Genomic DNA, 27,180 nt, shown 5'->3' on the forward strand with positions numbered 1-27,180 from the left:
TGACAGTTACTGTACTGCGTGTACGTGTGCGTGTGCATGTGCCTGTGCGTGTGTGTGTGTGTGTGTGCGCGCGTGTGCGTGTGTGTGTCAGGGGTGAGGGTGTAAGATGATCTGTGCCTGTGAAGTCACATCATAGAGGTGTAAATTATAGGTCATGGCTAAAAGGTGTTCCGGTGGTCCTCTATTTCCCACCCTGTCACTTTTCAGTGTGAGGACCGAGGTCCCCAGGTGACTTGTGCAGGATCTCTTGGTAAGGGACAGAGAACTAACCAGAATCCAGGTCACTAGTTCCCCAGAAGCACACCCTGTCCAGCATACCCCGGACTCTGAAAAGACCAGTGGGGTTGTGTTATAACTGGGCCTATATCCTCACTGTTCTAGGAGGAAAAAGCACAGAGTTTGGTTGAGGCCCAGGGCAAATTTAATGTGGAGATCGGGGACAGCCACTTTTCCTCTGGCGACTTGGGTCACCTTATGGACACAGCCTGATGTCTGGCCCAAGGGCAGATCTGAAACTCAGAACCTTCAGACAGAGTCCTCCTGTCCCTTCTCTTCTCATGAGACAGAAGCCTTGGTCACATAGAAGGATGACACAGACCTCCAAATGTGGAGAATCCTCTAAAAAGGGTGGGGAGGGGAGAGGAGCGGAGCGAATGCCACCTCAGCACAGAGAAGTCCAATGGCAGCCCTCAGAAGCCAGACTTGCCCATCTCTGCATCAGCCACCATTCATCTGTGCTTGCTCAGGATGAGAGAGAGGAAGCTTAACACATAATTCTCCAATTGATTGAATTCTCCAGTAGTTCATTTTGGAAGACAAAGAAAAAGAAAGCGGGAGCTAGTTCATTGAGTTAGGGCTGGATGGAGCATTGAAGGAATCTAGCTCCAATTGCCAAAGTCATGTTCAAGACCCCTCCATAGCCCCTTTCCAATTGGGGGTACAGCTGGGGGCTTCCAGATCACTTCTATGCAAGCCTGACTTACTCCTGGGTACTTTTGATGGTCCAAATCCACCCAGCTCCATCCTTCATAGCCTTTGAGATTACTGACAAATGTAATTCATTTGAATGAATGAATGCCAGCCCTTAGACACTAGGCCTCCACATCTCCATCTCCCATTCCTCACACTAGGTTTTCTTTTGTAGATTAAGCAGCTTCAGATATCATATTTAGACCATGGCTTGGCCACCCCTTTCATGGGTCTGCAGTGTGACGGCCAGTAGGGACTGCAGTTTGGTAAGGGTGGTATGGCCTGCAGAGAAGCTGAAAAGAAATGAATTCCTTTGTTTCACGCTAATAGATGTGTATTTATGCAGCCCAAGATCACGGGATTGGGAAAATGCAAAGCGACCTGATCTTACTCTGCTAAGGCTGGTGGGAGTGTTACATAAGCCAGAATCTTGTAGCCCATTGAACATAAAGCTTTGGTAACACACTTTTCAGTCTCAGTAGAACACTGTACAGTTTTGAGTATGAGAATCATGATTTCAGAAGCAAGTGAATGTTTTTTGCCTCCCAAATTTGAGTAAGGAAGGGTCGACATGATCTGGAAATACTACAGAAGAGCCTAGCACTTAAAACAAATGATGGGTAAATATTTTAGGAACAATCACACTGTCTTATATAGGACAACTGAATGTGCTAGATTTGCACAGCACTTAAAAGATGCTGTTGCATAATAAAAAGTCAACAAGGCAACGTACAAATCCCACGATGTGACTAGAACCTACTGCCCTGCCTTTGAACATTAGAGCGTGCTTTGTAGGACTCTGCAGTGACTACGGACCTATCCAAGGTACCATGAGCTAGAGACAAAAGAAAAAAAAAATCTCTTTCCCTGTAAGAACTTACCTTCCAAATGTGGCTTTCCCATCAAGGTTCAAAAGCACTGCTCAGAGTGGAAGGGGCAAGCAGGTTTTGTATGCCTGGAATACCAAGGGCTTGACTTTGCATTTTCCCAAAGAATGAGATGACCCATGGTTCATGAACCGATATCTCTAAGTTGTACCTTCTACTCTGTTGTAGACATTTGGTACCAGGCATAGTGATTGTGCCTAAGTCTTACTAATGAGAAAAGAACCCCCTCGAATCCTAAGCATTTTTTAAAGACTTCCAAGGAGGAGCACAGGGAGGTTCCTTGCTGTTCTGTGAAAATTTGGGCTCCCAGGGTCACGCCTGAGCGGACTTCTGATGCTTAAGTGGCAGTACCATCATATTTTAAAGGATTCCATTCTGTTGAATACCTTTCCATTTTAGTACATTAAAAATTCCTAATTTTAGTTGACTGGACAATAATTCAAAAATTGTACCCTATCATTATTCATTATTTTATCCCTCTGATTTAGTTAGGCATTTCAAAGAGCTCATCTATAGGGATTTGGTGCCTTTTCTATTCAGCATTTATTACAAAAATCTCAATAGCAAACTGAGTAGATACCATCAAATTTCTGTAATTCCCTCTCTCAGTGTTTTCTCAATTTGTTGGAGTGCAGCATTCTGAATTATAAATCCCTTCTAGTTAGCTTGCCGTGAATTCAGAAATCAGTGAGGAGAAATCCGACTTCATGAAAGAACCTGCCCCTGCTGTGCTCCAAGCCTTCTATCAGCCTCTGGTGTGGACCAGGCTCGAGTCCGAATCCAGGACTGGCCTCCTGCGTGCTCCCTGCTGCAGCCCTCCTCCCTCCTCTTCATCTTCTTCTCACCTCCTCTGAGCACCACCAAATGCTGATGTCATAGTCCCCGTGGGGGGCCTCAGAATCCTGCCACCCAACAATGGCCCTTTCCTGGAGAGCCCGTGCATGGAGCATGGATGAGAGCTAGCTGGAGAGGGAGAGAGGATGGGAGGGGAGGAGGTGGGCTGAGGGAAGGAGCAGGAGGGAAGAGAGAATGAAGGGCAAGACTGAGGCCAGCCATGCCTGTCCTAACAGCAGTCACCTAGCGGTGGCCCAGCCTGCTGAGAACTAGAAAATCAGAAGAAAAAGGAGAATCTACCAGGAGACCCAGGTTGCCACAAGCAGGGACCATCATCTGAAGTTAATGGAAGCTGAGCGGGGTCCTGACCATGTGCCTTCTGATGGGCGATGAGACTTTCCTCTGAAAGCTAAGGTAAAGGGCAGGCAGGGAGGGTGGAGAATAGCAATGCTTCCAGAGCTTCCGGGTGACACGGGTCAACACTTCCCCAACTCAGGCTTCTCAGACACTGACTGGCTCGCTGGGGAGCAGGGGACAGTGACTGAAAATTGGGGAGACTGGACCGTGCAACAAGACGGAGAATTTTGACTCTATTCTCCATTCGCTGGTTTGCTCTGGGCTTTTAGACAGGTCTCTCCAGCTTTTCAGTGTAACTGGATGCTTTCTCAAGAAATTCTTGTAAGAATGATAAACTATGGTCCATATTTATAAAATTCTAATGTAGCTGGGCGTGGTGGCTCAAACCTGTAATCCCAGCACTTTGGGAGGCCGAGGCAGGTGGATCACTTGAAGTCAGGAGTTCAAGACCATCCAGCCTGATCAACATGGCAAAACCTGGAAACCCCATCTCTACTAAAAATACAAAAATAGGCCAGGCGTGGTGGCACGCACCTGTAATCCCAGCTACTTGAGAAGCTAAGGCAGGAGAACTACTTGAACCTGGGAGGCGGAGGTTGCAGTGAGCTGAGATTATGCCATTGCACTCCAACCTGGGCAACAAGAGCAAAATTCTGTCTTTAAAAAAAAAGTTCTAATGTAGACAATAATTTTTTCCCCCAATATTTTATCTTATTAACATGGGGAATGTGAAGGAATTGTCATTTGGAAGCATGGGCCAGCCTGTGCTGCTGAGAGTATTTTCAGGGACAGGGAACTCTCCAAGCTGGAGTCTGGCAGGAATCCTCAGAGCCTAATTCCTCTTAGAGGAACGAAAAGCAGGAGGGAGAAGAACTTCGATTCTCAAACGAGGACTCAGAGCAAGCCCACAGCACCGGTGGAAGTCTGTGAAGTCTGTCTCTGGATCCCCCCACCCTTTCCCTCTCCGTGAGAAAGAGGGGTCCCTAGAGTTTTATGTAGCACTGGGAACCATTACTCAGGCAAAAACAATCAGCAAAAACACACTCATAGGAAGTGCGATCTCATTGGGATTTTAAGGTAGTAGATTGTTCTGTTTTGTTTCTGAGTTCGGAAAAAGTAGTTGTCAGAGACTTTTTGAAACAACCAGCCAGCATGGTCTGAAAATCCAGGGCTCCTGGCAGGGAAACTCATGGGCACAATCCCGAATCAATGTTTTCTCCCTGGATTTCTTGCCCTTCTTTTATGGATGGATGTGGCAACAAATGAAGATCCAGCTTTCCTAAATGCACGAAGGACATCTAAGTGATAAAGCCACCAAGACTTTCATCTCACAGGGCGGGATCAGGACGTAAAGCCCCGCAGAGAGACTGCCTTGGCCCCACCTTGAGCCTGTGTGGCGATTGGCAGTGTTATTGCTGGAGTGATCCATTCTCATCGCTCAAAACGATGGAAACACACTGTCCCTTCGTCTGTTCTCCATGGCAATCAATTCATGGTCATAGCTTGACCTGATCACTGACCATCTGGACCGTCATAGAAGCCCTTTCTACCTCAGCTGCTGCCCGGCATATGAAATGCCCACCATAGTCAGATTCATTTAATAAAACAGAGGTTTCCTAATGTTTTACTACCTGCTGAGAAACTTTAATCGCGCTCCAGGGACTTCAAGACAAAACGCTAACTCCTTAGGCTGCCGTCTTTGGCCATGACGAATTGGTCTCAGCCTGTCTTCCCATATTCACGGCTCAACAAACCCATAGGGCTGTTCAATAACCTGCAAGTGAATCCTAAACACGTTTTGAACTTTCCCATTGCCTAATGTCTGCTAAACGTGTTGCTCCGCTGCTGCTCCTGCCACATTCTCCCCGTTCCCCATCTCTTCTCTGCTCATCTCTCCTGGTTGTCATCCAAAGCTCCTCCAGGTCTGGATCAGATCCCATCTGTTTAAGAGCAGCCTCTGCCTCTCTTTCCACCCCAGCACCCTCTCAGCCCTCCTCCCCCTCCCAAACTCCTCAAGCCTCTGGGACTTTAGCAATCATGGATAGTAGGCATATGTGGCAATGTTGAGCCAGTTATTATTATTATTTTTAAACTAAGCCCCAGAATTGATTCAAATGTTGCCAGTTTTTCTACTGGTTTAGGTTTTCTGGTCCAAGGTCTGATCCATGATCCTCGATGCAGTGAGTTGTCGTGCCTCCGTCATGGTCTCCTCCAAGCTGTGACAGTTCCCTGTTCTCTCCTAGCCTTTCATGATCTTGACGATTTTGAAGCGTACTTGTCGGTTACCTTGTCAGAAGGTCCCTCAATTCCAGTTTGTATCATGTTTTCATGAGTATGTATTTTTGGGATGAAGGCCACAGGTGCGTGCCCTTTTCAGTGCCTATAGGGCACATGGTGTGGACGTGCAGTGCTGGGGGTCAACCCTGAACACTTGATTAAAGGGGTGTCTCCCAGGTTTTCCGCTGAAATTTCCCTTTGTAATTACTAGAAATATTTGAGGCTGTGTAAATATCCCCTTTCCTCTTTGACTTCACCCACTCGCCTTAGCTTCCCTCAGTGGATCCTGCCGAAGTAATGATTAATGGGACATTCTAATTGTGATTTTCTGTTTCCTTCTGTCTCTCTATCTGCACTAACTGGAATTCTTTATGGAAAAGTAGTGTTTTCACCATTCATTGTTTTATTCAGTTATTATTTATACCGGTATGGATTTATACGTCTTAAAAATTATTTCGGTTCTAATCCAATCTCCTGTGTTCTTTCAACATCTTTGCTCTTTTTTCTCTCCCCTGCCCTCCCCTCCCCTCCCCTCCCCCACTTCCCTCCCATCCCCTCCCCTCCCCTCCCCTCCCCTCCGCTCCCGTCCCCTCCCCTCTCTTCCTCTCCTGTCCTCTCCTCTTCTTTCTCTTTTCTTTTCTTTTGCACCTCCTTACCATAAGATCCACCAGGCTCATGTGGCTTTTTGTCTGCTGTGGCTCTAGAAACAATCAGTTCTCCAATGATCCTTTCTATTGGAAACCTCTCTTTATTGGAAAACCAAGACATGGGGTGCTTGTGCGCTCACTGCTAGTGGGCTGTCACTGCTTCCAGGCCCTCCCAGTGGAAAAAAGAAAATATATTTATTATAGGAACCGTGAATACACACATGCACCTCCACTTTATCCATCCATCCACCTAGCTAACCTATCATCAGTCCATATTTTAAAAGCCATGAGTTTATATCTGACTCCAATTCAGACCACAAGTACATTCACCTTCCCACTTTTCTTATTTGCAACTTCTTTCTCCAACAGTGAGAAACTCTGCTCCTATTATCTGAAATTGACTCACTTGTTTTTTCAATCCTGGTACCCAAGTAAAGTACAGTTAGCCCTCCACATTCACCAGTTCCACATCCATGGATCCAACCAACTGCAGGTGGACAAATATGGTATTGGTGGGAAACAGAGCCTGCAGATACGGAGGGCGGGCTTTTTGTATTCAGGGATGTCGTTGGTTTGCCATACCGTTCTTCTTGTCTTCTGCCTTATGGCACGCAGTTGAAACACTTCTTGCCAGAGTCACTTGGGCCAGCTCTGTTCTTCTCTGCTCTCCTTGGTGTAGTTATGAGATTCATGTGTGATACCGAGAGATTCACTTGCCAATCTGCATGCCATCTTTACCACCACATCCCATCTGGCTGTTAAAATGTACCTAGCAGCAATATTCTTTGTGGTGTACAGTTCTGTGCGTTTGGACCAATGCATAGAGTCGTGTATCCATGGCACAGTTCCATGCTAATATTTAAGGTAGGTTTCCTGTATTCATTATACAGCTGGGTCTTGCTTTTTTATCCAATCTGACAATCTCTGTCTTTTAACTGGTATATTTATTGTGATTTTTTTTTACATAGCTGGATTTAAATCCTCTATCCTCTATCTTACTACCTGTTTCTTTAAAAAAATTTTTTTTAGTCAGAGTCTCATTCTGTCACCCAGGCTGGAGTGCACTGGCATGATCTCGGCTCACTGCAACCTCCCCCTCCCTGGGTTCAAGCAAGCCTCCCATCTCAGCCTCCCAAGTAGCTGGACCCACAGACTTGTGCCACCCCCCCGCCCCAACTGTTCGTATTTTTAGTAGAGTTGGGGTTTCACTATGTTGCCCAGACTGGTCTCAAACTCCTGAGCTCAAACCATCTGCCTGCCTTAGCCTTCCAAAGTGCTGGGATTACAGGCATGAGCCACTGCACCTGGCCTAGCTGTTTTACGTTTGTGCTATCTGTTCTTTGTTGCTGTTGTTATTTTCTCTTTTTTTCCCTTCACTTGGGTTAACGAAATACTTTTTACAATTCTATTTTCTCTCCCTATTGATTTTATCCTATATATACTTTTTAGTGATTGCTCAAATACTTATTTTTTATTTTTTATTTTTTTTGAGATAGAGTCTTGCCCTGTCGCCCAGGCTGGAGTGCAATGGTGTGATTTCGGCTTACTGCAACCTTCCACCTCCTAGTTCAAGCAATTCTCCTGCCTCAGCCTCCTGAGTAGCTGGGATTACAGGTCCGCACCACCATGCCCAGCTAATTTTAAAAATCTTTAGCAGAAATGGGGTTTCACCATGTTAGTCAGGCTGGTCTGGAACTCCTGACCTCATGATCCACCTGCCTTGGCCTCTCAGAGTGCTGGGATTATAGGTGTGAGCCACCATGCCCGGCCCTGCTCAAATACTTCTAATTTATGTCTCTAATTATAAATTACCTTAAAATATGCATAAGTTCCTTGTAGATTCAGCGTATTAGACCTTTGTCAGATAGGTAGCTTGCAAAAATTTTCTCCCATTCTGTGGGTTGCCTATTTACTCTGATGCTAGTTTATTTTGCTGTGTACCTCTTTAGTTTGATTAGATTCCATTTGTCAACTTTGGTTTTTGTTGCAATTGCTTTTGGTATTTTAGTCATCAAGTCTTTGCCCATGCCTATGTCCTGATTGAACAATGAGAACACATGGACACAGGGAGGGGAACATCACATACCGGGACCTGTCAGGAGCTGGGGGGAAAGGGGAGGGAGAGCGTTAGGACAAATACCTAATGCACGAGGGCTTAAAACCTAGATGGCAGGTTGATAGGTGTAGCAGACCGCCATGGCATATGTTTACCTATACATATCTGAGATACATAGCATTCTGCACATGTATCTTATAACTTCAAGTAAAATTTTAAAAAGTGGAAAAAAGTTATAATTTATCTTAAAAATAACATTATAGCACTTTACGTAAAGGGGAAAGACCTTATAATCATATATACTGAAGTCTTTCCTCCAATCCTGTCTGCTTTTATTTCCACATATGCAATTAACATACAGAGCATTGCTGTTATTTTTGCTTTAGACGTGGGATTGGTGAACAATGACATATGGGCCATATCTGGTCTGCCACCTGTGTTGTAAATCAAGTTCTACTGGAGCAAAGTTATGCCCGTTTGGTTCTGCCTTATCCATGGCCGCTTTTGCACTACAATTGGCGAGTAGAACCGATGCCACAGAGACCATGTGCCCTGCAAAGCCTGCAGTATTTGCTCTCTGGCTCTCTTACGTGGTTTCTGATGAGCACCCTGCTGTAATTCTCACCTTATTCCGCTATATAATTTGCCTTTTCCATGGCTGCCTTTGAGATAGTCTTTTTGCTTTTATCTTCTCATTTTAATTTCAAGTATAAAATTTTATTTTCATTTTATTTTAATTTCAAATAGAAAATACCTCTGTGTGTGCGCGCATGCGTGTGTGCATGTGTGCTGACATTTAACCGACTTGGTTGCTTGGTGTTCTCTGGGCTTCCTGGACCTATAGTTTGGTGTCTGCCATGAATTTTAGAAAATTCAAGGCTATTACTTATTTAAATATTTATTCTGCCCTACTCTTTCTCTCTTTGTCTTCTCCTCCTAAGATTTCATTTCACGTATGTTGATACCAACCCACAGCTCTTAGATGCCTCGTTCCTGTTCGGTTTCTTTTTTTGCTCTTGCTCTTTCTCCTCTGTGTTTCAATTTGGGTGATTTCTGTTACCTCTCTCCAGCTTCAGTGGTTCTTTCGTCCCTGCGTTGAGTCTTGTGAGGAGCCCGCTGAGGCCATTGCCCACCTTTGTTAGGACGTTTTCATTTCTGACATTTGGACTTGGTGCTTCCAGTTCCCATATCTCCAGTGAAGGTTTTCATCTGACTCTTGCCTGTTGCACACCTCATCTCCTCCAGGGCGTTGTATACTCACGCAATTAGAGACAGCAGCACATTAAGCATAGGTTTTATTTTAAAAGTCCATGTCAGAGAGTTCCAACATCTGTGTCATATCTGAGTCTGGTTAGTATTGCTCTGTCTCCTGGAAGTGTGTTCTTGCCTTTTTCTTTGCTTTATAATTTTCTCTTGAAAGCTGGACATCTTGTGTAGAACTGTGGAAATGAAGATCGTTTTTGTCTTCCTTCTGGAAATGGTGCTGTTTTCTGCTTTTTTTTTTTCTGGGAGGCCTTTGAGTTACTCTAGGTGGAAGTTGGGCTAGGTATGAAGTTCGTTGTTGCTATGGCTGCCCGCTGTGCAGCACAACCTTCTAATTCCTGTGGAAGTAACTTATGTATTAGGGTGCAGTTTGGTTTGTCAGAGGAACACCTGCTTGCTTTATTTTTTTATTTTTTATTTTTTTTTACAGGCTGGAGTGCAGTGTCGTGATCTCAGCTCACTGCAACCTCTGCCTTCTGGGTTCAAGTGATTCTCCTGCCTCAGCTTCCTGAGTAGCTGGGATTACAGGTGCATGCCACCAGCCCCAGCTAATTTTTTTTGAATTTTTAGTAGAGATAGGGTTTCACCTTGTTGATCAGGCTGGTCTCAAACTCCTGACCTCATGATCTTCCCACCTCAGCCTCCCAAAGTGCTGGGATCACAGGCATGAGCCACCGAGCCTGCCCAGCAGAAACACCTACTTTACATCAGCTTTGGTCCCACCCTCTGCACTATACCTTGGAGAGCGTCTTTCTGCATGTCACTCTCTTCTGTTCTGCTGCTCCTGTTCTAGTCAGCTTGAAGATGTGGGGTGGGGAGGGGCAGAAAGTCTCTGCTGTTCCGATTAAGCTTCAGTGGTAGGCAGGCACCCTGCCCTTGGTTCTCAGAGGGCTGACTTCCTAAGTGTTTTTGCCCCTGAAGCAGGTTTAATAACAAGCACAATTAGGCTGGGCATGATGGCTCATGCCCGTAATCCAAACACTTTGGAGGCCAAGGCGGGCGGATCACCTGAGGTTGGGAGTTCAAGACTAGCCTGACCAACATGGAGAAACTCCGTTTTTATAAAGAAAAAAAAAAAAAAAAGAACAAGCACAATTTAAAAAATATGTATTTTACTTTAAGTTCAGGGATACATATGCAGAATGTGCAGGATTTTTTACATAGGTATACATGTGCCATGGTGGTTTGCTGCACCCATCAACCCATCATGTAGGTTTTAAACCCCACATGCATTAAGTATTTGTTCTAATGTGTTCTTTTTTTTTTTGAGATGGAGTTTCGCTCTTGTTACCCAGGCTGGAGTGCAATGGCGCGATCTCGGCTCACCGCAACCTCCGCCTCCTTGGTTCAGGCAATTCTCCTGCCTCAGCCTCCTGAGTAGCTGGGATTACAGGCACACGCCACCATGCCCAACTAATTTTTTGTATTTTTAGTAGGGATGGGGTTTCACCATGTTTATCAGGATGGTCTTGATCTCTTGACCTCGTGATCCACCCGCCTCGGCCTCCCAAAGTGCTGGGATTACAGGCTTGAGCCACCGCACCTGGCCTCCATGTGTTCTAATTGTTTAACTCCCACTTATGAATGAGAACATACAATGTTTGGTTTTCTGTTTCTGTGTTAGTTTGCTGGGAATGATGGCTTCCAGCTTTATCCATGTCCCTGCAAAGGATACGCTGCATAGTATTCCATGGTATATATGTGCCTCAGTCTAACATTGATGGGCATTTGGGTTGGTTCTCCAAGTCTTTGCTACTGTAAATACTCCTGCAATAAATGTACATGTGTGTGTGTCTTTACAGTAGAATGGTTTATAATACTTTGGGTATATACCCAGTAATGGGATTGCTGGATCAAATTGTATTTCTGGTTGTAGGTACTTGAGGAATCACTACACTGTCTTCCACAATGGTTGAACTAGTTTACACTCCCACCTACAGTGTAAAAGTGTTCCTATTTCTCCTCACCAGCATCTGTTGTTTCCTGACTTCTTAATAATCGCCATTCTGAGTGGCGAGAGATGGTGTCTCCTTGTGGTTTTGATTTGCATTTCTCAGTGACCAGTGATGATGAGGTTTTTTCTTCATATGTTTGCTGGCTGCATAAATGTGTTTTGATATTTTTGTCTGTTCATATCCTTTGCCCAATTTTTGATGGTGTTTTTTTTTTTTCTGGTAAATTTGTTTAAGTTTTTTGTAGATTCTGGATATTAGTCCTTTGTCAGATGGATAGATTGCAAAAATTTTCTCCCACTCTGTAGGCTGCCTATTCACTCTCATACTAGTTTCTTTTGCTGTGAGGAAGCTCTTTAATTAGATCCCATTTGTCAATTTTGGTTTTTGTTGCAATTGAAAATCACAATTTTAAAATAATGATGAGTTATGTAATATCTTGCGATATGTGCAGTAACTTTGTTGTGGTGTGAACATATCTTGATTTTGTTGTTGTTGGAGGTGGCGGTCGTGTGTAGCATTAATACTGTTGCCGTTTGTTACCTGTATTTATAACGGAAAGAAATACTACATTTCAGCTAGAAGTTAGTGAAATTAAGATGTAACTTTTCCACATCCAAGTTCATGCTTCTGCTTTCCACCTGTGGACACTCTGGACTTCTGGTTCAGAGCTATCTAGTCTAGATTATGACATCCTTGAAGTCAGGGACTGACAGGCCCAGGCTTTATTCCCAGCTGTCGTTGTTTTCTATGTGACATGTATTTCCTCATCAGTATGTAGAAATAATAATAGTACTTACCTAATGAAGTTGCTGTAGGATCAAAATGATTAGATAATGTCTACAAAGGGGTTGGAAATGCCTATTCCATAGCAATATTCAATTAATAAATGTAAGCTCTTTTTGTAAGTTGCTGTCAGGCAAGGGACCACCTGATAAATGGCAATGTCATAATAAAATCCTGCTGGTTGGTGTCCAAGATGCATGTGTCTTGTGCCACATTATAGTGAGGCGAAATGCCTTATCACTGATAACTAGAGAGATACTTCCTAGTTTAAAAAGAACAAGAATTGGTCTGTGTTCTTGTGTAGAGCTTGCATTTCCTGATGGACTGTTCCAAAGACAATAACCAGAATTACAAGTGTCCATTTCTCTCTCTCTCTCTCTCTCTCTCTCTCTCTCTCTCTCTGTGTGTGTATGTGTGTGTGTGTGTGTGTGTGTGTGTGTGTGTGTGTGTGTGTATGGGGGCCAACCCAAAACTTGTGAGCCCCCTTGGACCAATATTTCTACATGTATTTGGAAGGAAGGTCATGGGGGAAAAGACCGGTGGCGGGAGAGTTGCTGGGGTCACTACCTGGCTCTTCTACCTTAACAAATCCATTCCCACTCCCAGAAATGTTTATTCTCCACTCAGCAAAATGCACCCCACCTTCTGTGGGTTTAGCAACCACTTGATGTAATTTGAGCATGCATCCTACGGTTTCTACTCGTTTCCCCCTGCAGCTGATCCAAGTATTCCTTTTGAAACTAGATAGAGTGTTATTCCCAAGCAGAATTATGAGAGTTAGGTTTTTCTATCTTGCTATGTTCCCAGGAATGTTTTAACAGCTCATATATGAATCTGGTTTTAGTGTGGTAATATGAAAGTGTATGGGGACACACACACACACACACACACACACACCCCCATCACTAGTTGGCCTGCACAATCATGCATTAGTATTGTCCCATACACACATAATTGTCCAGTTGCATGACTCTATTCCTTCCTTCCTTCCTTCCTTCCCTTCTTCCTTCCATCTCTCCTTCCTTCTTCTTTTTTTTTTATTTTTCTTTTTTTTTTTTTTTTTGAGACAAGGTCTTAGTTTTGAACCCAGGAAGCAGAGGTTGCAGTGAGCTGAGAGTACAGTAGCACGATCTCAGCTCACAGCAACTTCTGCCTCCTGGGTTCAGAAGATTCTCCTGCTTTAGCCTCTGAAGTAGCTGGGGTTACAGGTGTGCACCACCACGCACGGATAATTTTTTTATTTTTAGTAGAAACAGGGTTTTGCCATGTTGCCAAGGCTGGTCTTGAACTCCTGACCTCAAGCAATTCTTCCATCTTGGCCTCCCAAAGTGCTGGGATTACAGGCATGAGCCACCGCACCCAGCTCCTGTGCTTTCTTTCCAAAGACTGGAGGCCCACAGGCTGTTTGGCACTCCCTACAGAGCAGTGTGAGCACCCAGGTTTTACTATATGGAAAGTAACAATGAAAGGAATCCAAGAGATCTTGTAAAAGACACAGTCAAATTGAAATTCAATGCAGTTAAATGTCTTGACAAAGTCACACAGCTAGTAAGGGGCAGGGCTGGGATACAAAGCCAATTCTTCTGATGTCACTTCCTGTACCTCACTTGATGATTCTCCACAGGAAAGGGTATTGTGCATTTGGCCGTGAATTGAAAGAGACCATTTTATATTTTTAGAGACCTTCATTTATTCACATTGCCATGTGACATTTCAAAGCTACTGTTAGAGCATGAGGGATTTTAACCAATGACCACCATTCCTTCTCATGTCCTCACTTACACCCTTTCAGGACACATAGGATGAGGGGTGAATGATCGTAATAATAATGTGACAGAGAGAAACTCACCCTTTATAGCCAAGCAACTACAACCCGTTGCATACATGTCCTGACAGTAAACCATAACTAGTCCTCAAGTAAGAGACTTGATGGCACCCTGTGTCCTTTCAGTTCATCTTGAATTCACCTGATAAATCTGCATTAGCTAATTGCTTTTACTCAAGAGGAAAAAAAAAAAAGCATCTAGACAGGAGATCGTTTTGCAACTTGGAGCAAGTCCCCTGCCAAACAGGTGCTCGCCATGCAAATTAGAAGATGGGATGCTGTCTTCCCTGATGTTTACATTTCAAAGAGGTGACCTCCAGGTATCTTAGGAAACACTCCTGGGTCTTACAGGTGGCCACAGGCTTATTTAGCTTTTCAGAAGATTTACAACATCTCAAAGGGACAGAGAAAGATTTTTTTTTTTTTTTTAAATAGAGACAGGCTTTCTCCATATTGGCCAGGCCGGTCTTGAACTCCTGACCTCAGGTGATCCATCCGCCTCTGCCTCCCAAAGTGCTGGGATTACAGGCATGAGCCACCGTGCCTGGACTGGAGAAAGAATTTACAATGTCACGTGTCCTACAGTAAATGCTCTTAGAGAAGGGGGAGGAAGGCAGTCTCTTTCCCTTATTGCATGAGAGAGAATTCAAGAAACTTTTTGTATTTGTATTTACCCTTGCATTAGAAAGGAACGCTGAGCTACAACTGAGACAGAAGGAACAAGGGATGCAGAGACCAGAAGGTTATTTAGAAAGTGTTCCCATGGCACCCTCGGAAGGGGACCATGTTCCTCTTACATCTTTGATGCTCCTTTCAGACGTATGTGGTTTTATTATATATTTTATTAATGTTATGCTTTCGGTTAAGAGAAAATTCAATTTCACTTTCCTAAGTACACAGGAACATTTGAATCTAGGAGATAGACAATAACCCTCCTAAGTGTCTTATCCCTTTCCTGTGCTAACTTAGCTCAGCCAACCAACTCACCAGTCCTTCATCAAGTCTTCTGAGACCTTTCTGTGGGTCTGGCATACACTGGGCACTGTGGAATACGGGAATGTGAGATGAATGAAGTCCTCAGAGTGTAGTTACTCTCCTCACCAACTCCAGGTTCTAGGTCAACAGTGAAAGGGGTTGTACTAGGCTCTAGGCAACAGGCACAAGCCAAAGTGAATGGTTACAGGCAAATAGCATGTATATTCTCCCCATGAAATGATAAGATTTGTTAGCAAATTCAGTCTCTTTCTGCTTTCCTAATCATTCTTTAGAGCTGATAAATGGTTATATCACTTAGCACTGGAAATTTTATCTTAACTGGGTTCAAAGGTCTATCTGCTGAGGTATCTAGGGGCTGAGCTATTACCCTGGGTGGGGGCTGGCTCAGATGTCCTAGTGCTGTAATAGGCTGCACCGTGTCTTCTTTGCAGAAACCTGATTTTATTTGGAAGTCAGCTTCCCTCACTGAGGTCGGACACTGGCTGACAGCTTAGCTTTGGTGTAGCAGGAGCGGCCACAGAAAAACGGACCTCTCAAACACTGAACTGGGAAGGAAGATGTTTGTTATTACTGTTACGGAGCCAAGCGATAATTTGTCTCAATGACCCAGCTCCCCTAACAAAGAGAAGCTCTGCCTTTATATAGGCTTACACTCTAGATATTACACTTGAAAGGATCTTAGGTTTACGGCCTTAGAAATCACATATGAAAGGGTCTTGGGTTTACAGTTTCAGGAATAACATGTGAAAGGTTTCTGGTTTCTGGATGGAGGAGGAGGGTAGGGGTTTGATCTTGTTTAAGTGAAAGCAGTGTCTTCTGGGAGTTTCCCCAATACCAAGCCTGCTATTTACAGGAAGGTGATTCAGGAGGTGCCAGTTGGCCAGGCTTTTCTTCTACTGAAATGCAGGGTGGAAGTCAAGGGGGAGGTGATCCTAGATGCCTGGGTCTCCTTCCTCATTGGGGTTCCGGTATCTATGGCTGGTTGGTGAGCTCTGTGTTGAGGCAGCCTGGGGAAGAATTGAGCATTGGGTACCTTCAGTCCAGGCTGACTTTGGGGATTTGAAACCATTTTGATGCCCTTTAGGATGTGAGCTTCTTCTCAGGTCTCTTTAGAATGCTGTCCTAGGTCAGGCTGCTAGAACTAGTATCATAGACTGGGTGGCTTAAACCACAGAAATTTACACCTTATGGTTCTGGAGCTGGATGTCTGCCATTGTAGCAGGAGCGGCCTTGGAAAATGGATCTCTCAAACACCGAGTAGAGGAGGGAGGAGTTTATTCAAACACCAACTAAAGGAGGGAGGAGTTTATTCGGAGGGAGGAGTTTATTCCGCCCAGAGACCAGGCATTAATTTGTCAAAAACCCAGCTCCTCTAACAAAGGAAGGTTCTGCCTTTATATAGACATATTTTAGATGTTACACTTGGAAGAATCTTAGGTTCACAGTTTTAGGACTCACATGTGAAAAGGTTTTGGTTTACAGTTTCAGGAGTCACATATGAAAGGGTTCCGGTTTACGGTTTTAGGACTCACATGTGAAAAAGTTTCGGGTTTGATCTTGTTTTAAGTAAAAATAGTGCCTTCTTGAGAGTTTCCCCAAGGCCTAGCCTGTCACCCACAGGAAGGTAAAACTGGAGGCACCCGTTGGTCAACCTTTTCTTCTATTGAAATGCAGCATGATAATCAAAGGGGAAGCTGATCTGAGAAGCCTGGGTGTCGCTCTTCACCATGGGGTGCCAGCATGGCTGGGTTCTGGTGATGCCCACTTTCCTTGGTTTGCAGACAGCTGCCTTTGCCCACTGTCCTAATATGACATGAGAGTGAGCTCTGGGCTCCTCCTCTTCTCATAAGGGCACAAATCCTATCATGGGGAACCTGCCTTCATGAGCTCATCTAAACCTAATCACCTCCCAAAGGCTCCACTTCCTAACACCGTTACGCTGGGGACTAGGGCTTCAACAGATGAATTTTGGAGGAAACAGAGATTTAGTCCACAGCAGATGCATTTCTCAGTGGAAGCTAAAAAGCAATCCCAAGAGTGTTTTCTTCTATGGTAGATTCATCTGGTATACACCGATATGGCCTTGCCAATGATTGAAATCTTAGAAATTTAGAAGTACCCATTGCAGTCACTGTCCCCAGTCCCCTAAGTGGCCTCATTCCTGCCATCTCATCTCTTAGGTTTACGCTCTTCCCTTTGCAGCCCTCTCCATAAGCCAGCATGTCCCTGCTCTGTGTGGCTGGTGTCTGCTCTGATTAGCTCATGCTCAGGGCATGTCTAATGGTTTGAATATCATCTCTGGGAGTGGCAAAGGAGAACACTGTGGACTACAAGGCTGGGAAAAGCTGGGAAGAAGGACAAAGCCTGGAGTGCTAAACGCAGATGTGCTAATAGAAGTATATGCCAAAGGACATTACCTTTATAGGGAAGTGGACCAGGAGGAGAGAACGAGGTAATGTTGGATTAGAAATGATGGTGTGACATCTACAACCATCTGATCTTTGACAAATTTCACAAAAACAAGCAATGGGGAAAGGATTCCCTGTTTAATAAATGGTACTGGGTAAACTGGCTAGACATATGCAGAAAGCTAAAACTGGATCCCTTCCTCGTACCTTATACAACAATTAAGATGGATTAAAGACTTAAACATAAGACCTAAAACCATAAAAACCCTAGAAGAAAACCTAGGCAATACCATTCAGGGCATAGGCATGGGCAAAGACTTCATGACTAAAGCAATGACAAAAGAAGCCAAAATTGACAAATGGGACCTCATTAAACTAAAGAGCTTCTGCACAGCACAAGAAACTGTCAGCATAGTGAACAGGCAACCTATAGAAATGGGAGAAAATTTTGCAATCTTTCCATCTGACAAAGGGCTAATATTCAGAATCTATAAGGAACTTAAACAAATGTACAAGAAAAATACAAACAACCCCATCAAAAAATGGGAAAAGAATATGAACAGACGCTTCTCAAAAGAAGGCATTTATGTGGCCAACAAACATATAAAACAAGCTCATCATTACTGGTCATTAGAAAAATGCAAGTCAAAACCACAATGAGATACCACCTCAGCCCAGTAAGAACGGTGATCATTAAAAAGTCAGGAAACAACAGATGCCAGAGAGGTTGTTGAGAAATAGGAATGCTTTTACACTGTTGGTGGGAGTGTAAATTAGTTCAGCCGTTGTGGAAGACAGTGTGGATCTAGAACCAGAAATACCATTTGACCCAGCAATCCCATTACTGGGTATATACCCAAGGATTATAATCATTCTACTGTAAAGAGACATGCACACGTATGTTCATTGCAGCACTGTTCACAATAGCAAAGACTTCGAACCAACCCAAGTGCCCATCAATGATGAACTGGATAAAGAAAATGTGGCACATATACATCATGGAATACTATGCAGCCATAAAAAAGGATGAGTTCATGTCCTTTGCAGGGACATGGATGAAGCTGGAAACCATCATTCTCAGCAAACTAACATAGGAACAGAAAACCAAACACCACATGTTCTCACTCATGAGTGGGAGTTGAACAATGAGAACACATGGACACAGGGAGGGGAACATCATACACTGGGGTCTACTGGGGGATGGGAGGCTAGGGGAGGGATAGCGTTAGGAGAAATACCTAATGTAGATGATGGGGTGATGAGTACAGCAAGCCACCATGACACGTGTATATCTATGAAACAAACTTGTACATTCTGCACATGTATCCCAGAGTTAAAGTATTAAAAAAAAAAGAGAGAGAGAGAAGAAAATGTGAGGGTGTGAGTTTCCCCTCTGCTGCACGGCCGCTGACTAATTTTCAGGAGCCAGTGCTGCTGCTGGGAAGTTCCACTTCTGGTCCTGATGGAATAAGAGGAGGAGACGTACCCTCCTGTCTTAAAAAGAGCCAGAAAGCTGAACAAATGTCTGAAATAACAGTTAGTGGACACTGGACAATAGGCAGAACAGGACAGGGAAAGCCGATAAGAGCAGCCTCACAGGGGTCCAGCCCAGCAGCGTATGAAGAGAGAGCCCAAAAGGAGCCCACGGGCCTGCCCAGCTCAGGAGATGGAGTGTGGGTTTCAGGGAGGCCAAGGCAGCTCGAATTTGCAGGGCAGAGACCTGCAGAAGAAGAAGCCCCAGAGAGTGGTTCAGAGATCTGCAAGGAACGCCTCTCAGGCATCAGCTGAGTACTGGTCTACACGTGAATGTGAGGCAACCACCAAGGGAGGAGAGTGCAGGCAGAACGATCTCCAGGAATTTTTGGAGATCGGGGGTGTTTTGTGTTTATGGGAGCAGCTTAGAAATATATCCCTAAATTGTCTGATACTCTTCTTTTCAGAAAGAGGCACCTGCTCCTCCCTCCCTTGCATGTGGGCTGGGCTTACTAATGTGCTTCTACAGGACAGAATGTGGTGAAAGTGACAGTGATGGTTTGTGACTTCAGAGACTAGGGTGTAGAAAGCCTGGTGGCTCCTGCCTTGCCCTCTCTTGGGTTAGCCACTCTGGGGAAGCCAGAAGTTGTATTGCTCGATCAGCCTCCTGACAGGTCCCTGAGGAAGGAAACAGGGCCCCCCCGCCTATAGCCATGGGAGTTACCTCCCTGGAGGCTGATCCTCTGGCCCCACTCAGAGGGCTCCACTCCAGCCATCACCTTGACTGTGACCTCACTAGACAGCCTGAGTCACAGCCACCAGACGGCTGCTCCTGGATTCCTGACACAAGAAACTGCAGGGAATAAATACTTGTTATTTCAAGCTGCTACATTTTGACGTCAATTTCATTCAACAAAAAAAACTTTGTTTCTGCCAGCCGGACTTGGAAGACACCCCCTAAAATTCAGGATATAGAGGAGAAAGAGCAGAAGAGAACTGCCTCGCAGAGGTGACAAATTAGTCCCAGAACAGAGGCTGCTCTGGATCCGCCGTAACAATGTTGAACATCAAGACTCAGAAAGATGAAACTAATCTTAAGTAACTTTACCGCATCTCAGAACAAAGCAGAACACTGTTTAAAGGAATATAATAAAATCTAGTCACCGACAGTATGAAATTGACAATGTCCCATGTCCAAACAAAAATACTGGCCTTGTAAGGAAGGTCCAGAGAACAATCAATCAGTATAAACAAATCCAGAACTGACATTCATGATAGAATTAGATGAGGGTGTTACTGCTTGCAGAACCTATTGTGAATAGCATGCAGTGTAAACCCTTTGTTTCAGGGTTCTCCAGAGAAACAGAACCAAATAAGGAAGATATAGATACAGATAACTGAGAGGGGATTTAGTTTGGAAAGTGGCTTACATGATGATGGAGGCTGAGAAGTCCTGTGATTTGCTGTCCGAAAGCTAGAAAACCAGAGAAGCGGGTGACATAGCTCAGTCTGAGTGCAAAGACCTGAGAACCTGAGGGGCTACCAGCCAGGTCCTGGAGTCCAGTTGTTGGAGAGCCTGGGGTGCTGATGTCCACACGCAGGAGAAGAAGGGTGTCCCAGCTTCAGAAGAGGGAGTGAATTCGCCTTTGCTCGACCCGTTTGTTCTATCGAGGAACTCAACTGATTGGATGCAGTCCAGCCCACATGGGTGAGGATGCGTCTTCCTTCCTCACCCAGTTCACTGGTCCAAATGCCAACCTCTACCAGAAACACTCACAGACACCCCCAGAGACAATGCTGTGCCAGCTATCTGGGCATCCCTTAACCCAGTCAAGTTGACACCAAAAGTTAACCATCACACCCTTCCATTACAACTTCTGGAATTGTCAGATTGGTTAAAAAAAGAATACCCAACTATATGGGGTCAATGAGAAAGTCACTTTAAACATAAAGACAGGTCAAAGTAAACAGAATGGAAAGAGATACATATGTGATGCTAACACTAATCAAAAGAACGCTGGAGTGGCTATATTAGTATCAGAAAAAAATGGATTTCTAAGCAAGCAATATTAGCAAGGAGGAGAGTCATTTGTTCATCTTCAACAATCCTAGATGTGTGTAGTTCTCACAATACAGCTGCAAAGTTCATGAAGGGGTGACTTGGGAAGGGAAAGGCTTTCTGTACGAGGTAACATTTCCCGCAGGTACACACTACCGCTGGGGACTGCCTTGGTTCATGCAGCCATAGAAAATTCTTGTTTTTGGCCAGGTGCTGTGGCTCACACTTATAATCCCAGCACTTTGGGAGGTCGAGGCGGGCATATCACTTGAGCTCAGGAGTTCCAGACCAGCCTGGGCAACATGACAAAACACCGTCTCTATAAAAAAAAAAAAAAATACAAAACACAAACATTAGCTGGGCATGGTGGCGCTTATCTGTAATTCCAGCTTCTCGGGGAGGGTCACATGAACCTGATAGGTGGAGGCTGCAGCGAGCCAAGAGTGACCCACTGCACTCCAGCCTGGGTGACAGAGCAAGATCCTATAAGAAAGAGAGAGAGAGAGAGAGAAAGAAAGAAGAAGGAAGGGAGGGAGGAAGGGAGGAAGGGAGGGAGGGAGGGAGGGAGGAAGGGAGGGAGGGAGGGAGGAAGGGAGGGAGGGAGGGAGGAAGTGAGGGAGGAAGGGAGGGAGGGAGGGAGGAAGGGAGGGGAAGGAAGGAGGGGAGGAGAAGGAAGGAAGGAAAGGAAGGGAGGAAGGGAGGAAGGGAGGAAGGGAGGGAGGGAGGGAGGGAGGGAGGGAGGGAGGAAGGGAAAGGAAGAAAGGGAGGGAGGAAGGGGAAGGGAGGAAGGGAGGGAGGGAGGGAGGGAGGAAGGGAGGGGAAGGAAGGAGGGGAGGGGAAGGAAGGAAGGAAAGAAAGAGAAAAAGAGAAAGAAGTATCTTCTTGTCAGTTGATACAGGGTTAAATTTTGGGATAAAAAATTTGAAGCCATCTTCCCAGAGATGACACTAAACAGAAATAAGCAAGTGAAAGCCCAGAAGATCTGTGACTGCTAATCAGAGGATGTGGGTCTGAACAAGGAACCATGTAGCCATAAATACCAAGCCGTGTCCAACAGCTTGCTTAGCCGAGGCATAAAGTCATGCCTTTTCTCAAGCATGTCTCATAAAATTCTTCCCAGAGCACTCAGAGATACTGTATCCAGTTTCCTTATTCACAAGAGATCTCCCTCAAGCCAAGGAGGAGACAGGCCTGACAAGGAGCCGGACAGCCTTCACAGCAGTGCAAGTGGGAGCCCCTGTGAAATTCTCCTGGAAGGCAGAACTAAGAGATGTCAGCCCTGAGGCTTAGCATCCCCGTAGGAGGGACTGACCAAGAGCCTGGGAGTCCTGCCCCAGCTGTGCCCCTAAGTTGCTGGGTGAACCTCTGTAGAATGTGAGAATGGCCTGGTCATTTTCATTCTTGAGAGACACTGGGGAGAAAAAGAATATTTTGTGAATGATGTCATGTGTCCACAGGTAACTCTGAAGTGTGAGCTGCCCGAATTCAAGGCCACCTGCTTAATAGAAGACAGCTAGAAACCTCATCCATGAGCATAGTAAGCACTGCTGTTTGGTAGTTCTGTTATCCGCTAAGGTGTCATGACCCTGGGACAAATAATATTGTTTGGCAACTGCAAGGAAATAAACTGTGGAAATTGGTTCCAAAAGATGCCACTGGAGCTCAGGAGTTCCAGACCAGCCTGGGCAACATGGCGAAATCCTGTCTCTATACAAAAAATACAAAAATTAGCTGGGCAAGGATGTTGCCCAGGCTGGTCTCGAACCCCTGAGTTCATTCATCAGTGATAATGCCATGCAAATGCTGAGTGGTAAGAGCTGAAACTGGTAAAGTGATTCAATTTAATTTCCCCCCAAAAGCTGCTGAGGCGGGGATAGTTACCTCTTTTTAACAGTGGAGGATGCTGAGGCTCAGACAGCACTCAGCCACGTGGCTGAGCTAGACTTGAATTTGAGCCTGTTCGGTTTTGAACCCTAGAGTTCGTGCATCTGACCAGGTTGCGTATTGCTCATGAGAAGATCTACAGTTATGTGTCGCATAACAGTGTTCTGGTTAACCACAGACTGCGTATACGAAGCTGCTCCTGTAAGATTCGAATACGGTATTTTTACTATACCTTTTCTATGTTTAGACACACTTAGCACTGTTTGTCTCTCTGGCCTCAGTTTTCCTATCTAAGGAAAGGGGAGACTTAAGGGTTTTCTGCCTCTGGCTCTCCTTAGCCTCCTGTCTGTGTAGCTGTTTCCTTAGCACTGGGGAATGTGAGACTTGAGATGTGCTGCTTATGGTTGTAACAAACCCACACTTGTTTAGCAAGGTCATGGCGACTCAGAGGACTGATTCATGATGACATGTGGGGTCTTCTGGTTCCTCCTGGAATTAGAGCGCACTGTGATGGTCCACGCGACTCAGCCTCACCGCCACTGTTTCTAAGTAATGGAGTTCTCTCCCCGGTCGCTGGTCATGGTGAAGTCTTTTTCTCTGCCCCTCCTCGCACCTTGGTCTCTTTCTTTTTTCCTGCCTCTCTGCTGTTCTCTGTCCTAGCCACGCTCATTATGAATTGTTTCTAATCTGACCAGAGGAGAAAGGGTGTTCCAGACTCTCTTGCTTCATCAGGGGGAGACAGGCATGGGGCTTGCTGTGAACTCCTCCGCCCACAAGTGGCCAGCCCCGGGCTTTTTTCAAGCACCCGTGTGTGCCTGACTGCTGTGCGCGTGCTGGTGGCTGGCCCGTGGTTCATTCTGCTCCTCGACACCTGGCCTAGATTTGTCTAGGTTGGTGCCTGCTCAGGCCACCGAGGTCAGGTGAATCCTCTTGCTTGGGGACCAGGCAGGTCAAATCCTGCTTCAGTGCACACACGACCTTTCAGTTCACAGCGGCCTGGAGCACGGTGACAGTTTTTACACCATCACAACCCCAGACTGTGTACTCCCTAAAGATGGACACTGTGTCTGGTCTGCTCCCCTTTGGAGCCCCCAGTGCTTAGCCTAGGGCCTCCAAGAGGCCTATCTGTGGCCAGCTGTCAGCCTTTACCACCCTGCCACTTCCTATGCCTCCACTCTAATCTAGGAGCCCCGCCCTAACTGTGGAGTGGGCCTCTGGACAGCCCCAGGTGACTGTCAAATCCTTCTGTGCTTTGGTTCCAGATGCTCGCTCTCCGAGGATCACTGTCCTCCTCTCCCTGTGGAACCCAGGGCCTTTTACACCTGCTCTTCCCCATGAAACTGGCCTTGCTCAGCCAGCTGTGGCACCCAGGGGCTCCACTCCACCGTGGGTGGATTCCCAGGCCTGTTTCCTGCCCTCCAAGGTGGTGAAGTGACACCAGGTGTCCCTTGGTTCCCACCTGGTTCCCACCTGGTTCCCACCTGGTTCTTGAGAGAGTGCCCAGGACAAAGTCACCTCATAAAGGTACCCCAACCAAGGAGTGGCCCTAGACCCCGAGGAGATGCCCTCCCTTCCCCGGAGCCCCAGGCACTGGTGCCAGGGATAAAAGGCCGCACCTCTGGGGGAAGAATTCATTGTCCTCTCTTTGGGATCCAGGGCAGTTAGAGTGCTAACCATTCTCACAGTCCTGGGGGATCAGCCAACAGTTCCTTCCTACAGCAGCTGGCAGGGCAGGGGTGCTGAGGGATGCTCGCTCTTCCTGCCTACCTTGCCCCAGGTATTCTGGGCCAGACAGCAGAGCCCTTAAACTGTGCAGGTGGTGGATCTGGACAGCTTCAGAGTTCCTGGGATACAACAGTTGCTGCCACTGGCTGGGCTCAGCAGTGAACAGATCCTTCTGGGAACGGCAACTCCTCAACTTACAGAGTTTTAGAATTGAAAAATCTTCCAACCCACAACCATGACAGCAGCTTCTCCTGATGCCTTTTTCATCCTCAAAGCAGATCTGTGTCATGTGTACCTGCAGCCCATTTCCCAGATTGTGAAACTGAGCCTCTAGAATCAGGATGCCTGTGCTGCTTTGCTAAGGCATGACTCAGCCCCTCCTTCCTCCTCTAGCCAGCTGGAGCAAGCTTACTCATCCCTGGAGTTCCCTCTCTTCCGAGTGGGGCTAGGTCCTGGGATTGGCCAGGGGGATCGCCTCAGCTCTCCAGGCTGAGTCACTGCTAGGTCAGGCCTGGTTGCTGACAGCACAGCCAAGGGCCCTCCCAGGGGGACTCCAGCCAGCGCAGGATCAAAAGCACCAGGGCTTTGGAAAGTCATTTCGTTTATAGCCTGGGAACACACGGATCTGGTGAGTGTTTCCTTCTCATTGCTTGTTTGTAAAAAAGGCTCCCCTGACCCCCAGCCTTCCCTGAGGTGGCAAGCTGGGCAGCAGTGGGACCTAATTTGCTCTGAATCCAGCCAGATGCTGCTCATCAGAGCTGACTCTAGCCCTGCTCAGCCCCCAAGCTCATCATTTTCAGAATGAGGGCTTTGAGTTGAATTTTCCTGTATTTTCAGATCTCCCATCTTCACATTGGAATAATGGAATTATTTTACACAAAAACCAAATTAGGTGGCCTGAAGTTGGACTGGCTTCCTGGAAAGCCTTTCCATATAGGGCAGACTTGCTTCCCAGGCCAGGTCCTCCCTGGAGGTGGGAGGGGTGGGTGCAGGAGGGCTTCCTGCCGGGGGCTTGCAACCTCAGGAATCTGTGGGCAGCTGTGATGCACTTGAAACTCTGGTCTCTGAGAAAACCCTTGTGGAGGTATCTCACCTACAAACTGCAAGATTCTCTTTGTGTAGCCCCCGCCTCTGCAATGTCAGCATGGGAGGGGGTTGCCTGCTTTCCTGGACGGGCTGCCTAGATGGGAGCTTCCCCAAGCCCAGCTGGAGCGCGTCCACACTTGGCCACATGGACGGGAGCTGCGTCCCTGGACAAAGCTCTCCAAGCAGCTGCCCCCAAACGTCTATCGTCTATCCCGAGCTGGCCGGCTTGTTCAATTCACTGAGCTGCCGCATTCGATGCTGTTTCCAGGCTGGCCTGCTCCCTGGCGCTCTGCAACTCTGCAGAGCAGCCGTTCAAGCTCCACACGGAGACTGGACTTTGATTATCGCATCACAGGCCTCACCCGCTCCATTCATCAGCAAGCCTGTGGGTTTTTCCTCCAAATCTCTCTGAAGTCTTTTAACTTCTCGCTGAGCAGCCCCTGCGATCTGAGCCGTCGTCTCTGCCCCCTCCCCGTTCCCTGCAGCGCCATCTGTCTGCTGGCTTCCACTCCTGCAGTCCATTTTCCATGGAGTGGAGGAGTGACTTTTTAAAGAAGTAAACTCATATAATTGTCAGGTTTAAAATTCTTTTTGGATCAGACGTGGTGGTTCACGCCTTTAATTTCGGCACTTTGGGAAGCCAAGGTGGGAAGACTGCTTGAGCCCAGTAGTTCGAGACCAGCCTGGCCAACATAGGGAGACCGGGTCTCTACAAATAATTAAAAAAATTAGCCGGTCTTGGTGGCATGCACCTGTGGTCCCAGCTACTTGAGAGGCTGAAGCAGGAGGATTGCCTGAGGGCAGAAGGTGGAGGCTGCAGTGAACGGAGATTGTGCCACTGCACTGTAGCCTGGGTGACAGAGTGAGACCCTGTCCCAAAATTAATTGGTTTTGGAATAATATCTAAATAATACCTAAATTCCTTGCCTTGGCCTACAGGACCTAAATATTTGGCCCCTGCCTCCCCTCCAGCCCACAGCGCCAGCCCCAGGACCTTTGCACCTGCCGCTTCTGCTCTCCAGAAAGCCCTGGCTCCTCTCCCATCTTTGTAGACATAGGTGTTTCTTGTCATTTAGAGTTTCAGTTCAAATGTGACACCCTCTGATTGATGGACATCATTTCATCACCGGACGTTATGTGGCTCATTATCTGTCCCCTGCCTGCCTCCCAGCTGGAGAAGTGCAGGAAGCTGCCTGTCCCTCCCCTGTGTAGAGCCACCCTTCCGCAGCTGGAGCTCCGCTTGGCGGAGGCAGGAGTGGATGCTGCCACCATCAGGTTGAGGTGGCCCAGCGTGGAGAAGCTTAGAAGAGATGGTGATCGGTCAACGCGGCTGCGCCTGTATGGTGAAAGAAACGAAGGCCGAGGGTCAGAAAGGTCAAGGACGGGCTCAGGTCCCGTCGCTGGTGATGAGCAGGACCCACAGGACCGACGGGATCTTGGCCAGGCCCTAGGAGGTTTACCTGGTCATTTACCTGACTGCCCTTACCATATACACCTCCTTCCCCCCTGCCCCAGGTTTCAGCAAAGGTCAATCCGGAGTGTTGAAGACACTCACGAGTTTGGCTCGGGAAAGGAACATCAGAAAGGTGGCCTAAGGGGCCCCACCTGCAGGAACGCTAAAGTAGGCTGCCAGGGGTGAGCTGCCAGAGCCGGCCGGCGGCCCCGAAAGCAGCCTCCAGTCGGCGCCTCCAGAGTC

At 46.5% G+C, this 27,180-nt stretch overlaps 1 protein-coding gene across 9 annotated transcripts in view; it reads left to right on the plus strand.

Moving 5' to 3' along the window:
* LPIN1 (lipin 1) overlaps positions 1-27,180 on the plus strand; it is a 163,685-nt gene that overhangs the window by 52,766 nt on the left and 83,739 nt on the right. The window contains exon 1 of one of the 9 annotated variants that reach the window (XM_074394149.1): positions 22,304-22,326. The exons of 7 other annotated variants lie outside the window; for them this stretch is intronic. In XM_074394149.1, the coding sequence (XP_074250250.1) occupies positions 22,318-22,326 (9 nt within the window). In that variant the 5' untranslated portion in view covers positions 22,304-22,317. Of the gene's footprint in view, positions 1-22,303; positions 22,327-24,984; positions 25,027-27,180 lie in introns of those variants that run through there. One more of the 9 variants, XM_074394161.1, reaches the window with a different exon arrangement.

Source organism: Saimiri boliviensis, chromosome 1, assembly GCF_048565385.1.
Source record: "Saimiri boliviensis isolate mSaiBol1 chromosome 1, mSaiBol1.pri, whole genome shotgun sequence".
NCBI lineage: Eukaryota > Metazoa > Chordata > Mammalia > Primates > Cebidae > Saimiri > Saimiri boliviensis.